The 12,573-nt window shown below is 43.8% G+C and overlaps 1 protein-coding gene across 5 annotated transcripts in view; it reads left to right on the forward strand.

The window, feature by feature from the left end:
• pex11a (peroxisomal biogenesis factor 11 alpha) overlaps window positions 1–12,573 on the forward strand; it is an 85,154-nt gene that overhangs the window by 54,922 nt on the left and 17,659 nt on the right. For all 5 annotated transcript variants that reach the window (XM_080214402.1, XM_080214401.1, XM_080214404.1 and 2 more), the window contains 2 exons: window positions 7,113–7,244; window positions 9,226–9,489. In XM_080214402.1, the coding sequence (XP_080070528.1) occupies window positions 7,113–7,244; window positions 9,226–9,489 (396 nt within the window). The remainder of the gene's footprint in view (window positions 1–7,112; window positions 7,245–9,225; window positions 9,490–12,573) is intronic.

Below are 12,573 nucleotides of genomic sequence, written 5' to 3' on the forward strand. Positions count from 1 at the left end.
TTCCTGGGTGGTTTCAAAAGTTTAAGTTTTTTTAAAGTTTATTTATTAGTGCCACAAGTAGGTTTACATGAACACTGCAAAGAAGTTTCTGTGAAAATCCCCTAGTGATCCCGTAGAATGATGCCAAACTTCTTGAGTGCTGTTGAAGGAGCACCCATCTAGGCAAGTAGGGACTATTTCATCACACTCCTGACTTGTGCTTTGTAGATGATGCAGAGGTTTTGAGGAGTGTTGTCTTGTTGATAATAAATAGAGATATTTCTCAAAGCAAACACTGAATTCCATATCATGATATGTATTCATGATTAATTCCCAAAATCTGTGCACAAGTTTACAGAACAATCTACCCTTCTTTTCAATTTGAGTTAAAGGTTTGCAACTCTTGATATGAAAACCTAAGATATAGATGCTGGAGTAGCCTTGTTGTTACAGTCCCTGCAGAGACCAACAACTTAAAAAAAAGTATTTAAATCTTCAGTAGCTGACTGAAAGGATCACTTGACGCAATTTCCAGTTTTAAGACTATTGCTGAAATAAGCAAGCTAAAAGCAACATTTTATCAATACGGAGTAGGCAACATACGCACAGCAGAAAACATCCTCCATTTTTAAAACAATTAAAATCCCCTTCTTTGTCCATTAAGTGGATTCCTCATCTTCCAAGAAAGTGTCTGAGGGCATATTTCTTTTTACTTTTTACACCTGGATAATTTTAAATCCCTGAATGGGTTTTTATAGTGAGGGTGACCCTGGAGATCCCTCCCTCTAGCCAAAGCTGGGCAAATCTTCCAACCCTGTTTGAATCCTCACAAAATTGGTCTCTTCAATCCGAGTGCATGGTGCCACTGCATTTTCTGTGGTGAACAACTGAGTCTGACTACCTCCATCTTTCTTCTTGATCTTTTTTCTCAGCTCTTTTGCTGATTCTTGAAGATTAACCTGTTTGAGGTTCAAGGAAATCTCAAGAAAATCCTGTAAGCTGATTCTGCAATGGCCTTCTATAGCCTAGGCCCCTTTCAAAGCCCCTCCCTCCCAAAGCCCATCTCCATGACAATGTGAATCACATAGATTTTGTACAAATGTTGATTTTAATTATCCTCTAAAATCTAATTTCATCCTATCTTAGAATTAAACAGAGAGTTTAAAGTACAATTGTTAAAATAAGTACAGGAGTCGGCTGTGAAGGAACCATTTATTGCACAAACGAAAATAGACAATAACCACAAGCCACTGAGAACACAACGGGTCCCAACCAGGACTAAAAGGTTAATGGACCCTCTCAGGGCCTTTCTTATATAGGGCTAGGTATACAAGTTTCACCTGGTGGGCTAATTACCAGTCCTTAGGGAGCTCCTATTCAACGAGCGCACCTGGGAGGACAATTAATGATTCCCCATGCAGATCATGGAGGTTATCACAATTGTTAATAATACCTGACATTCCAAACAATTCTCTGAGGCTTGGAGACAAAAGTCTACCCAATACAGATGCTCTTATCCACAGGTGTGAACATATTGTACATCTTTTTATTCCAGTAAAACAACCTGGACTGCTCCCCACCCAAACCTTTTACAACCATGCTGCCCAAAGTTGTGATCAGTCAAGATTCAGAGCAGGATACCTGACCCCCATTCATTCCTAAATTATAGAGACTGTCCCAAAATGTCACAATGGTTAGCGCTGCTGCCTCACAGCACCAGGGACCCGGGTTCGATTCCCGGCTTGAGTCACTGTCTGTGTGGAGTTTGCATGTTCTCCCTGTGCCTGTGTGGGTTTCCTCCGGGTGCTCCGGTTCCCACCCACAGTCCACCCACAGGTTAGGCTGATTGGCTATGTTACGTTGCCCCTTAAGGGAACTAGCTAGGATAAATATGTGTGATTATATGGATAGGGCCTGGGTGGGATTGTTGTCAGTGCAGGCTCAATGGCCAAATGGCCTCCTCCTGCACTGTAGGGATTCTATGATTTAAAATATAGGGTGGAATTCCCCAGGGGAAAACCCAGTGAAATTCCCATTGTGTGGTTTGGTGTGATTCGTTCACAATTCACCCACACATAAAATTTCTTTGGAGTGGGGTCCCAAAGATGGCAGCAAGGCTGGCTCCTTGGAAATTGAGGTGTCATTTTTATAGGGCGCTCTGATCTCCATAACCACCTCCCCCCCCCCGCAACTTCTCACTGGCTTAGACTCCCCCCGCCCTCCCTCCCCTCTTCATCTAACTTGCTGGCATCACATACCAGCAACGGCACCCCCCCCAACCCACCAAGGGAGTGACGCCCTATTATAGGGTTACCAAATGTCCCCCCCTTTGGCACTGTTAATCTAGCACCCTGATAGTGCCAACCTGGCGAGGGCATGAACCACATCAGGCCATGGGGACTTGGAGAATCCCGAAAGGAATTCAAGCCGGCATCTACCATGCTATGGCCCCTCCGCCGCAATTCTTTGATCCTAGCACAATTTGTGAACACGCCCGCGCGAGGGCCAAAGGATTGTGCCCATAATCTTATTAACTTTGCGTTTCTAACAGTGAACACGCTCTGCCTTTCAGTTAGATCGCGAGTGAACTCCTAACTGATCTCCGTGTGCCTTGATATTCCCGAAAATCCTAAAGCTGTTTGTTGGAATGTTGCATATACTCAATGGCTAAGCATCCACAGCCCTTTGGGGTAGGGAATTCCAAAGATTCACAACCATCTTACCTCCTATCTCAGTATGAAATGATTGCCCCCTTCTTGTGGCCCAGTACTTCGTGTCGGTGTGTGTGCTTGATCCTGGACCGATAGACGGGCGCCGCAACAGCTCAGTGACTAGCACTGCTAGCTGTGCAGATACATGGATTTGGGCCTGTGTCTGTGGGAGTTTGCGCATTCTCCCTGTGGATGCGTGGGTTTCCTCCGGGCGCTCCGGTTTCCTCCCACACCCCAAAGATGTGCTCTTAGGCTAATCGGTTTCTACCAAATTGACACTATTTCTTCCCTGAATCTGACTGAGTAGGGTCCCATTCGTAGACATGCAGGGTAGAATAGGTGTAGGGTGATGCGGCGGCGCGGGCTCGTTGGGCCGAAGGGCCTGTTTCCCGTGCTGGGTTGTTCTTTGTTCTTTGTTCTTTGTGAGACTATACCCCTATTCCAGTCATGCCAGGGAAAGCCACTTCCTTAGCATGTTTCAATATCATCCAGAAAATGAACTCCAGAGAGGTCCATTCGACACAAACTCTCATTGGAGAGCAACCCTCTCATCCCAGGGACCAGCCTATTTAACCTTTGCTTCACTACCTTCATAGTAAGTTCATTTTTCCTTAGGTAAGGAAAGCAAAACTATGCACAATACTCCAAATATGCTTTCACCAAAGCCTGATACAATAGTGACAAAACTTCAGTGTACAGATGGAGAAGGCAGTGAAGAAGGCATTCGGCATGCTTGGTTTCATTGGTTAGAACATTGAATACAGGAGTTGGGGAGTAGGAGAGTCTAAAAATAGAGAGCATATGTTTAAGGTAAAGGGGAGAGATGCAAAAGGTCCAGAGGCGCAACTTTTTCACAGAGAGGGTGGTGTCTGGAACAAGCTGCCAGAGGTAGTAGCAGTGGCGGGTACAATTTTGTCTTTTAAAAAGCGTTTAGACAGTTACATGGGTAAGATGGGTATACAGGAAATGGGCCAAGAGTAGGCAATTGGGACAAGCTTAATGGGCAGCATGGACAAGTCGGGCCAAAGACATGTAATATGCATATAATGCATGCATATAATTCATGCTAAAGCATCATGCTGTGTGTGTCTCTATTAAAGTGTGTGCACAGCTAATTGAACTGAAAATTCATCTCTGCATGTATTTTAAAAGCTGCAAAATCCATTTATGGCTGTGAAAGGAGTTGACCGAAAGGTTAAGGACTGTCTGATGCGAGAGTTGGTTTAGCTTATTTTCTTTCAAGCTTCTACTTTGCATCTTGAAATCCTTCTGTGAAAGAGTTCAAAAATGACACTCATTTCGCAAGTCTAACTGTCTAATATGCAGCTTTCACTCCTCTGTATTGCTTATATCCTGTATCATTGACCTTGGCTTCTTAACATTCTGATATAATCATTCTCCCAGTAGCTCACTGTCTCCGTACAAATCTTGTTCTGTTCTGCTATGTACTGGATGTCTCGTGTTGCAGTCAGCTGGCTCAAGATGCATTTTCTAGATCATGGTGGGGTGGAGAGGGGCTGTGATCTTTTTCTTCTTCAGAATTTTATCTTTTATGGTTCAACCTCTCTGAAGATGACACAATAGCTTTCCTAGAACAAGGATTAATTAAATGGTGAAGAACTTAACCAATAATAACTTTCACCTATATGGCACAAAATGCCCTAAGGCACTTCGCAGGAATACACTCGGACAAAAACTAGTTCCAAAAAGGATTTACTAGGATGCTACTGGGATTTGATGGTTTGAATTATAAAGGAGAGGTTGGATAGACTGGGACGTTTTTCCTGGAGCATAGGAGGCTTAGGGGTGATCTTATAGAGGTCTATAAAATAATAAGGGGCATAGATAACGTAGATAGTTAACATCTTTTCCCAAAGGTAGGGGAGTGTAAAACTAGAGGACAAAGGTTTAAGGTGAGAGGGGAGAGATACAAAAGGGTCCAGAGGGGCATTTTTTTTTCACACAGAGGGTGTTGAGTGTCTAGAATGAGCTCCCAGAGGTAGTAGTAGAGATGGGTATAATTTGTCTTTTAAAAAGTATTCAAGGCAGATGGGTATAGAGGGATATGGGCCAAACAAAGGCAATCCACAAAAGAGATATTAGATCCTGTGGCAAAATGGTTTGCCAAAGAGCTTGTTTTAAGGAACATCTTAAAGGAGGAGGGAGATTTGGAGGAGCAGAGAGAGTTGGGTTTTAGAGAGGGAATTCCAGAGCTCAGGGTCCAGCCAACCGCAGGCATAACAACCAATTCAAACCCGAGTCATTAGAAATTGTACAGCATCATCTGGCTGTGAAATGAGCTGAACAAAAGGTTAAAGGCAGGCAGATGTGAGAGTTGAATAAACATATTTCTTTGCGAGCTTCTACTTCACATCTTGACCTGCTTCTGTGAAAGAGTTCAAAAATGAGACTCGTTCATTTTACAAGTCTGGAATTGTCTCATTGCAACTTGCACCCCTCAGCATTGCTTATAATCCTGCATCATAAATCTGGCTTCACAACATTCTGACATAACATGCCATTCAATGACGTTCAAAATGAAATCTCAGTGAATCATAGGTTGTCATTGGGATCCACAAAGTATGAATTGTACTAAATTTTTTTTCTAATTCAGTTTCAAGTACAGTCGTGTGGATGGTTAGGGTAAATTACAATCTGTCATATTAATAGCACCTGTATGCCCAAGTGGTACTCAATTCATCTGTCTAAGTCAAATATTTTACAGGCAGAGTAAATGAGGTTATGTTTTCCAATAAAAACTTTGTATCACTGTTAATTTGAAAAGCCTTGTCTGGTATACTGATGGCTCAATCAGAGATAATTTCCTTTGATCTGATTTTCCAGAGTTAACTGATGAATATTTCTCCTGCTTTTTAAGTGAAAGGTCTCTGCCTTGAACATTGAATTTACAAGTTGACCTTGGGGGTGGCACGGTGATAAAGTGGTTAGCTCTGCTGCCTCACAGCACCAGGGACTCGGGTTCGATTCCTGGTTTGGGACACAGTCTGTGTAGCGTCTGCACGTTCTCCCCGTGCCTATGTGGGTTTCCCTCCGGGGGCTCTGGTTTCCCCCCACAGTCCAAAGATGTGCGCGTTAGATGAATTGGCCATGCTAAATCGCCCCTTAGTGTCCCAAGTTGCATAGGTGAGGGGGATTAGCGGGATAAGTGTGTGGGGTTTCGGGGCTGGGATGCTCTGCTGGAGAGTCAATGCAGACACAATGGGCCAAATGGTCTTCTTCTGCAGAGAGTGGATTATTTGATTCTTCCCTGATTCTAATCCAGCCAATGACAAGGTTTATTGTTTGTTGCCTGAATAGAAAGGATCTAACATGTGCTCAACCTGCAGGCTTTCCCGTGTCAAATGGCACATGAGGCAGATAAAACACATGCATATGCCTGTTCCCAGGGATAGATAATCCTGGACAGGCCATCAGTGATTAGCCACTCTACATCAGGTATGACTGACCAGGAGATCTCCTGCCCTTACTCACTGCTGTAGACTGATTGGAAGGATTTACAGGTTGATAATCAATCTGATTTAGCTGTATTACAATTACACCTTCCATGGCCTGGAGTGGGATTCAGACTCCAGGGCATCTGACTGAGAGGCAAGGGCACTACCAACTGCCCCTAAAGATCTCCGATCTGTGCCCACCTGGGCAAGGATGTTAGGGAAAAATGAAGAAGGGGACAAATGGAAATTTGGATTAAAATGCTGTGGTGATTTTCGGACGAGTACCACAAATCTCATGCACAGAATGATTTATTGGGATCATGGAGTTGTTCCTTCTCCTACCACCCTATCTTTATAGCCTTCCCCTCTCCATTCTCCAAGACAGCATGTACTGAGCTAAGATAACCAAAACAAACCAGCCATCTGCGAGTGAGATGTGAAGATTGTGACAGGTATGGAAAGGGACCACATGTTTGAATGTAATACATACATCTTACATAGTGTGATTTGCTTATTGAACAAAATAAGGACTTTCCTGTAAGCCCTCGCAGAATTGTAGGTGGTGGGGAGGGGGACTGGCGGCTCAGTGTCACAATGGTTAGTGCTGCTGTCTCGCAGCACCAGGGACCTAGGTTTGATTCCCAGCTTGGGTCATTGCCTGTGTGGAGTTTGCACATTCTTCCCATGTCTGCGTGGGTTTCCTCTGGGTGCTCCAGTTGCCCCCCAGAGTTCAAAGGTGTGTAGGTTAGGTGGATTGGCCATGCTAAATTGCCTCTTAGTGTCAGGGCGACTAGCTAGGGTAAATGCATGGGTTTATGGGGATAGAGCCTTGGTGGGATTGTGGTCGATACAAACTCAATGGGCTGAATGGCTCCTTCTACAACATATGATTCTATGATTCAACCGCCGTGGAAACTTGTTCTGATGGAAGCAAAAATTGTTCTTTATCGCACCCACCCCCTTCCAGGGAACATCTGCCAAGGAAAACGTGGATGTTGCCAGCAGCGAATCCAAGGTGCAAGATCCAGTCGGTAGACTGGCATTACACTGCCGCACCAGCAACAAGGAAGGAGAACAAAAGGAAAGTGGGATTGTGGCGGTAAGTTTTACTACAAAACTAGAATTCAGTAGACTGTAGAAGGCTAAACCTACAAATCAGCATAGAACCTTGTCCAGCAGAAATTGTCAGGAAATTATTGGATTTCTCTCCAAAGCTCTTTGAATTAAATTCGTTGGATTGAAATTAGGGGGAGGTTGGACGTGTGCCTGTGACTTTCTGATGCTCAACTTGAACTTCCTGCCAGAAACATGGGCCAGAATTCTCCTGCTATTCCTGCTGCTGGGATTCTCCCTGCCCACTGCAGTGAGTGGAGATTTGGCTAAATACCAAATTCCCCACCCTCCCTCGCAGCGGCGGGGAATGAACGATTGGAGAATTCCAGACATGGTTTTGCAAACTTGGCACCTGGATCACAAAGAATGACTTCAAAACAGACCTCGCAGGTCACCAAATAAGTGTCTGTTCCAAAAAAATTAATTGTATTTAGACACCTCTTAGTTGCAGCTTTAGCATTAGTACAAAGAGAAATCTGTCTCACTGAGAGATTGTGCATTTTTGGGACAATTCCAGCCACGGAGTGTTGACTCAGGTGAGAAAACCAGGGTGAGGCTTGCACTGAAACTGACACAGAAAGGCAACATCCCCTCTTTCCCCCCCCACAGTGAAGGGGAACCTCCAGCCATTCACAGAATGGCAACTCCCTGCACCCATCATAATGGATAATGGGAACCTCCATAATAGAGCTCCCCAGAGGGGTCCTGGCAATGACCCCAGTACTGTGGGGCCCTGCTGGGGGTACTGCCAGGGAATACTTCCAGGTATGTCCCTTACCTGTGCACCCCTCACATGAGATTTAGCAGCATTATGGAATTTTCATCCGTGATCAACAGGGCTGTTTTGATTTATTATTGTTGCATGTATTAACATACAGTGAAAAGTGCTGTTTCTTGCACACTATACAGACAAAACATACCATTCATAAAGAAGGAAATGAAAGAGTGCAGTATGTGGTGTTACAGTCATAGCTAGGGTGCAGAGAAAGATCAACTTAATGCAAGGTAAGTCCATTCAAAGGTCTGATGGCAGCAGGGAAGAAGCTGTTCATGAGTCAGCTGGTACGTGACCTCAGACTTTTGTATCTCTTTCCTGATGGAAGAAGGTGGAAGAGAGAATGTCCGGGGTGCGTGGGCTCCTTAATTATGCTGGCTGCTTTGCCGAGACAGCGGAAAGTGTAGACAGAGTCAATGGATGGGAGGCTGGTTGGCGTGATGGATTGGGCTACATTCATGCCCTTTTGTAGTTTCTTGCATCTTGGGCATAGCAGGAAGCATACCAAGCAGTGATACAACCAGAAAGAATATTTTTTATGGTGCATGTGTAACCGTTTGATCGTGGCCTTTGTTTCCATCAGTACTTCAAATTCAGCAATAAAGAAGGAAGAGGTCTAGTGGATCCAAAGTGCAATGTCTTGCTTTGTGCATTTGTGTTACAGCTGGCTTATTTTTTGTCAGCAATTCCTTTTGTATTTCCAAACACTTACCTTTATTTAATATCACTTTAATTTTATGGCATCAGATATAGCTATAAGCCAGCCCATGAGAAACATTGTACGTGACTTCATTGCATAAGATTGTGCTTTCCTTTTTCTTTCTTTATTGAATAATAACCAATATAATTCTTGGTTATATCGAACCAGGTTTTTTTTTGCTGGAGTTCTCCAAGCGCCTAATGCTCTTTGTTCCACCATTCCTGTGTTGAAGTGCTGACAAAGGAGCGGGGAGGGCTCGGAGAGCTAGTGGCTTTTGCTACCAAATAAACCTGTTGGACCTTAATGTGATGTTGTGAGACTTCTTACTGTGTTTACCCCAGTCCAACGCCGGCATCTCCACATCTGTGAGAGGAAGCCAGAGCACCCAGAGGAAACCAGCCCTAAAGTGGGCAGAGTTTTCAGTCGATTAAGTAGCATCAGTCCAGTTCGAACGGAAAATGGCAGTACATAACTCTCTGTTTTGTTTTGCAGCCGGCAGTTCCTGGTCTTAAGAACTTCCAGAGTGTCTTCAGCAATATTGTTACCAGCCTGAATGAAATATCGAAAGCAGTGCAGATGATGAAGCAGCAAATTCTCAAGACTGTACAGAGGTTCTACACCCAGGTTTGCCCCAGTGACCTTGCCATCTCCCTGGAGCATTTTATATCCGAAATAAAAGGGAAGTTGCAGGATGTATGGGAAGCCCTATCTGCACGGAAAGATAATGCTCTAAGTCATCTTATCAGTTTCGTACTGGTAAGTGCCTCTCAAATTCTGGACCTTGACGGTAAATAGTGAGGAACGTATTGGTGAGCCTTATGCTTTATGTTGCTTGCAAACGGGTCTGGCATTTTTCATTTTTTAAAAAAATATTCTTATTTTTCTTCTGAGAAGCAAACAAATAGGTGGACAAGCATGTCTCACAGGAGTGCACAAAAGATTTACTAGGATGCTACCGGGACTTGATAGTTTGAGTTATAAGGAAAGTCTGGATAGATTGGGACCTTTTTCCCTGGAGCGTAGGAGGCTGAGGGGTGATCTTATAGAGGTCAATAAAATAATGAGGGACACAGATCAGCTAGATAGTCAATATCTTTTCCCAAAGGTAGGGGAATCTAAAACTAGAGGGCATAGATTTAAGGTGAGAGGGGAGAGAAACAAAAGTGTCAAGAGGGGCAATTTCTTCACACACAGGGTAGTGAGTGGCTGGAACAAGCTGCCAGAGGTAGTACTAGAGGCAGGTACAATTTTGTATTTTAAAAGGCATTTAGATAGTTATATGGGTAAGTTGTGTATAGAGGGATATGGGCCAAATGCGGGCAATTGGGATTAGCTTAGGAGTTTAAAAAAAGGGCCGCATAGACAAGTTGGGCCTGTTTCCATGTTGTAAATCTCTATGACTCTATGAATACCACATTTATTCTCACATACCAGTTCCGGTTTGGGGGCAACAGTAGCATAGTGATCATGTCACAGGACTAGTAATCCAGAAGCCCAGACTGGAGGCATGGATTTACATCCCACTGTGGAATTTAAAAGGGGTGGCACAGTGGTTAGCACTGCTGCCTCTCAGCACCAGGGACCTGGGTTCGATTCCGACCTTGGCTGACTGCCTGTGTGGAGTCTGCATGTTCTCCCTGTGTCTGCATGGGTTTCCTCCAGGTACTCCAGTTTCCTCCAGCAGTATGCAGATTAGGTGGACTGGCCATGCTAAATTGCCCATAAGTGTCTGGGGGACTAGCTAAGGTAAACAAATGGGGTTAAGGGGAAGGATGTGGGTGGGATTGTGGTCTGTGCAGGCTTGATGGGATGAATACCCTCTTTCTGTGCAGTAGGGATTCTATGATACTACCCCAATTTATTTTATTAACAATGAGATTGCTGTGGCATTGGTTATGTGACTTGTGGCATGATGACATAGCACCAGGGCCCCAGGTTTAAGTCCGGCCTCGGGTGACTGTATGTGTGGAGTCTGCAAATTCTCCCCATATATGTGAGGGTTTCCTCCAGATGCTCTTGGTTCCTCCCCACAGTGCGAAAAAAGTGCTGGTTAGGTGCATTGGCCATGCTAAATTCTTCCTCAGTGTACCTCAACCAGCGACTCGGGGATTTTCACAGTAAACTTCATTGCAGTGTTAATGTAAATCTACTTGTGACACTAATAAATAAACTTTAAAACTAAACAATGGCAAATGATTGTTGGTGCAAATATTGTGAAGCATAATTCTGGCGTAGACCAGTTGGCCGAGCTGTAAACTCCACGTGTAAATACCTGTATGCTTACTGCTGGTTACTGCCATACCTCAATTCATGATGCCCTAAGTAAGCACGTTCAAAGAACAAATTTTTATCAAGAGTCTTAAATATTGGTAATGAACTGTGTTTTACCGTAAGGGGAAGAAATGTTTGTGGTGGATTTGTTATGCACAGACACAAGGAAGATTTACTGTCCTTTTTGCAACAGTTTCCAATGCTATTGTGCATTAGACCTCATGGGAAATGTTCTGCAAATGTTATGATTGTGTTGGTCTTGAGCTATTTTTGTGTCTTTTTTTAAAAATTTGCATATAAATTGCAAAGTGGCATTATGTCCCAGCTGCATCTAGTAACTGCAAAACCACAAAGCAATTTATTCCAGAAGGAATTATTGCAGTAGATATTAACAGTGTTCCACTTATCTCGGGTCCATTATTCAGTCGGTCACAATGAAGTAAAACTTTTGGGAAACGGCCAAGTCCCTTGGAGCCGTGTTCCGTGTTCAGCGAGGGGGAATGTGTAACAGAGTAGCTCCAGAGGGTTTCAGAATTCATTCTCTGAATTTCCCTTTCGGAAAAGGAATGGGTTTTAGTTTTAAGGCCCTAATTTCATTTTCTTTGTGAAAAATTCATGCCCTTATGACCTGCCTTGTCATGAGTTCTATAACATTTGTGGTGACCTTACTAACTCTGGATAATCAAGGCACTGCATCATTCTGCATGTTTTCTGTGACCATCTATTGCTAAGTATTATGAACTATTCATACTCCAGTCCTGTAGGAAATGCCTCAATCTCAGGACTTTTTAACAAGTTTAGCCTCTGTACTTGCATTTTAGTACTATAATAATACTGTCAGTACAAAATGGCACTTGACTTAATTGTCCTGTTTTTAAAATATCTAGATATTCTGGGTGGGAGGGCTGGATATAACCCAGAAAGCAGAGAATCTTGCAAAAGCCAAGTTTATTTGCAAGACTCATGCAAAGTGCTTTAATTTGACTACAGTTGGAGGTGATCTCTCGTGAGCAAAGTGCAGGATGCCTGAAAAGAGCAATACTTCTGGGCATGGTCCTTTGGGCCTATCACATCATTCAGTAGGATCATGGCTGATCTGGTAGTGGGCTTAGCTCCACTTTGCTGCCCAGTCTCACCCCCCACCTTTGATTCCCTGATGTAACAAAAAGCTAACTCAGCCATGAAAGACTTTAAAGATCCAGCTTCTACTACCTTGTGGGCAGCATGGTGGCACAGTGGTTAACACTGCTGCCTCACAGAGCCAGGGACCCGGGTTCGATTCCTGGCTTGGGTGACTGTCTGTGTAGAGTATGCACATTCTCCCCATGTTTGCGTGGGTTTTCTCCAGGGGCTCTGGTTTCCTCCCACGGTCCAAAAGACAGGCTGGTTAGCTGCATTGGCCATGCTAAATTCTCCCGCAATGTCCTTGAACAGGCACCAGAGTATGACAACTGGCGATTTTCACTGTAACTTCATTGCAGTGATAATGTAAGCCAATTTGTGACACTAATAAATAAACTTAAACTTATGAGGAAAAGAATTCCAATATGTATGTTTCCATTTCCTCTA

This window comes from Carcharhinus amblyrhynchos, chromosome 28 (genome assembly GCF_965287045.1).
Source record: "Carcharhinus amblyrhynchos chromosome 28, sCarAmb.v2.hapA, whole genome shotgun sequence".
Taxonomy (NCBI): domain Eukaryota; kingdom Metazoa; phylum Chordata; class Chondrichthyes; order Carcharhiniformes; family Carcharhinidae; genus Carcharhinus; species Carcharhinus amblyrhynchos.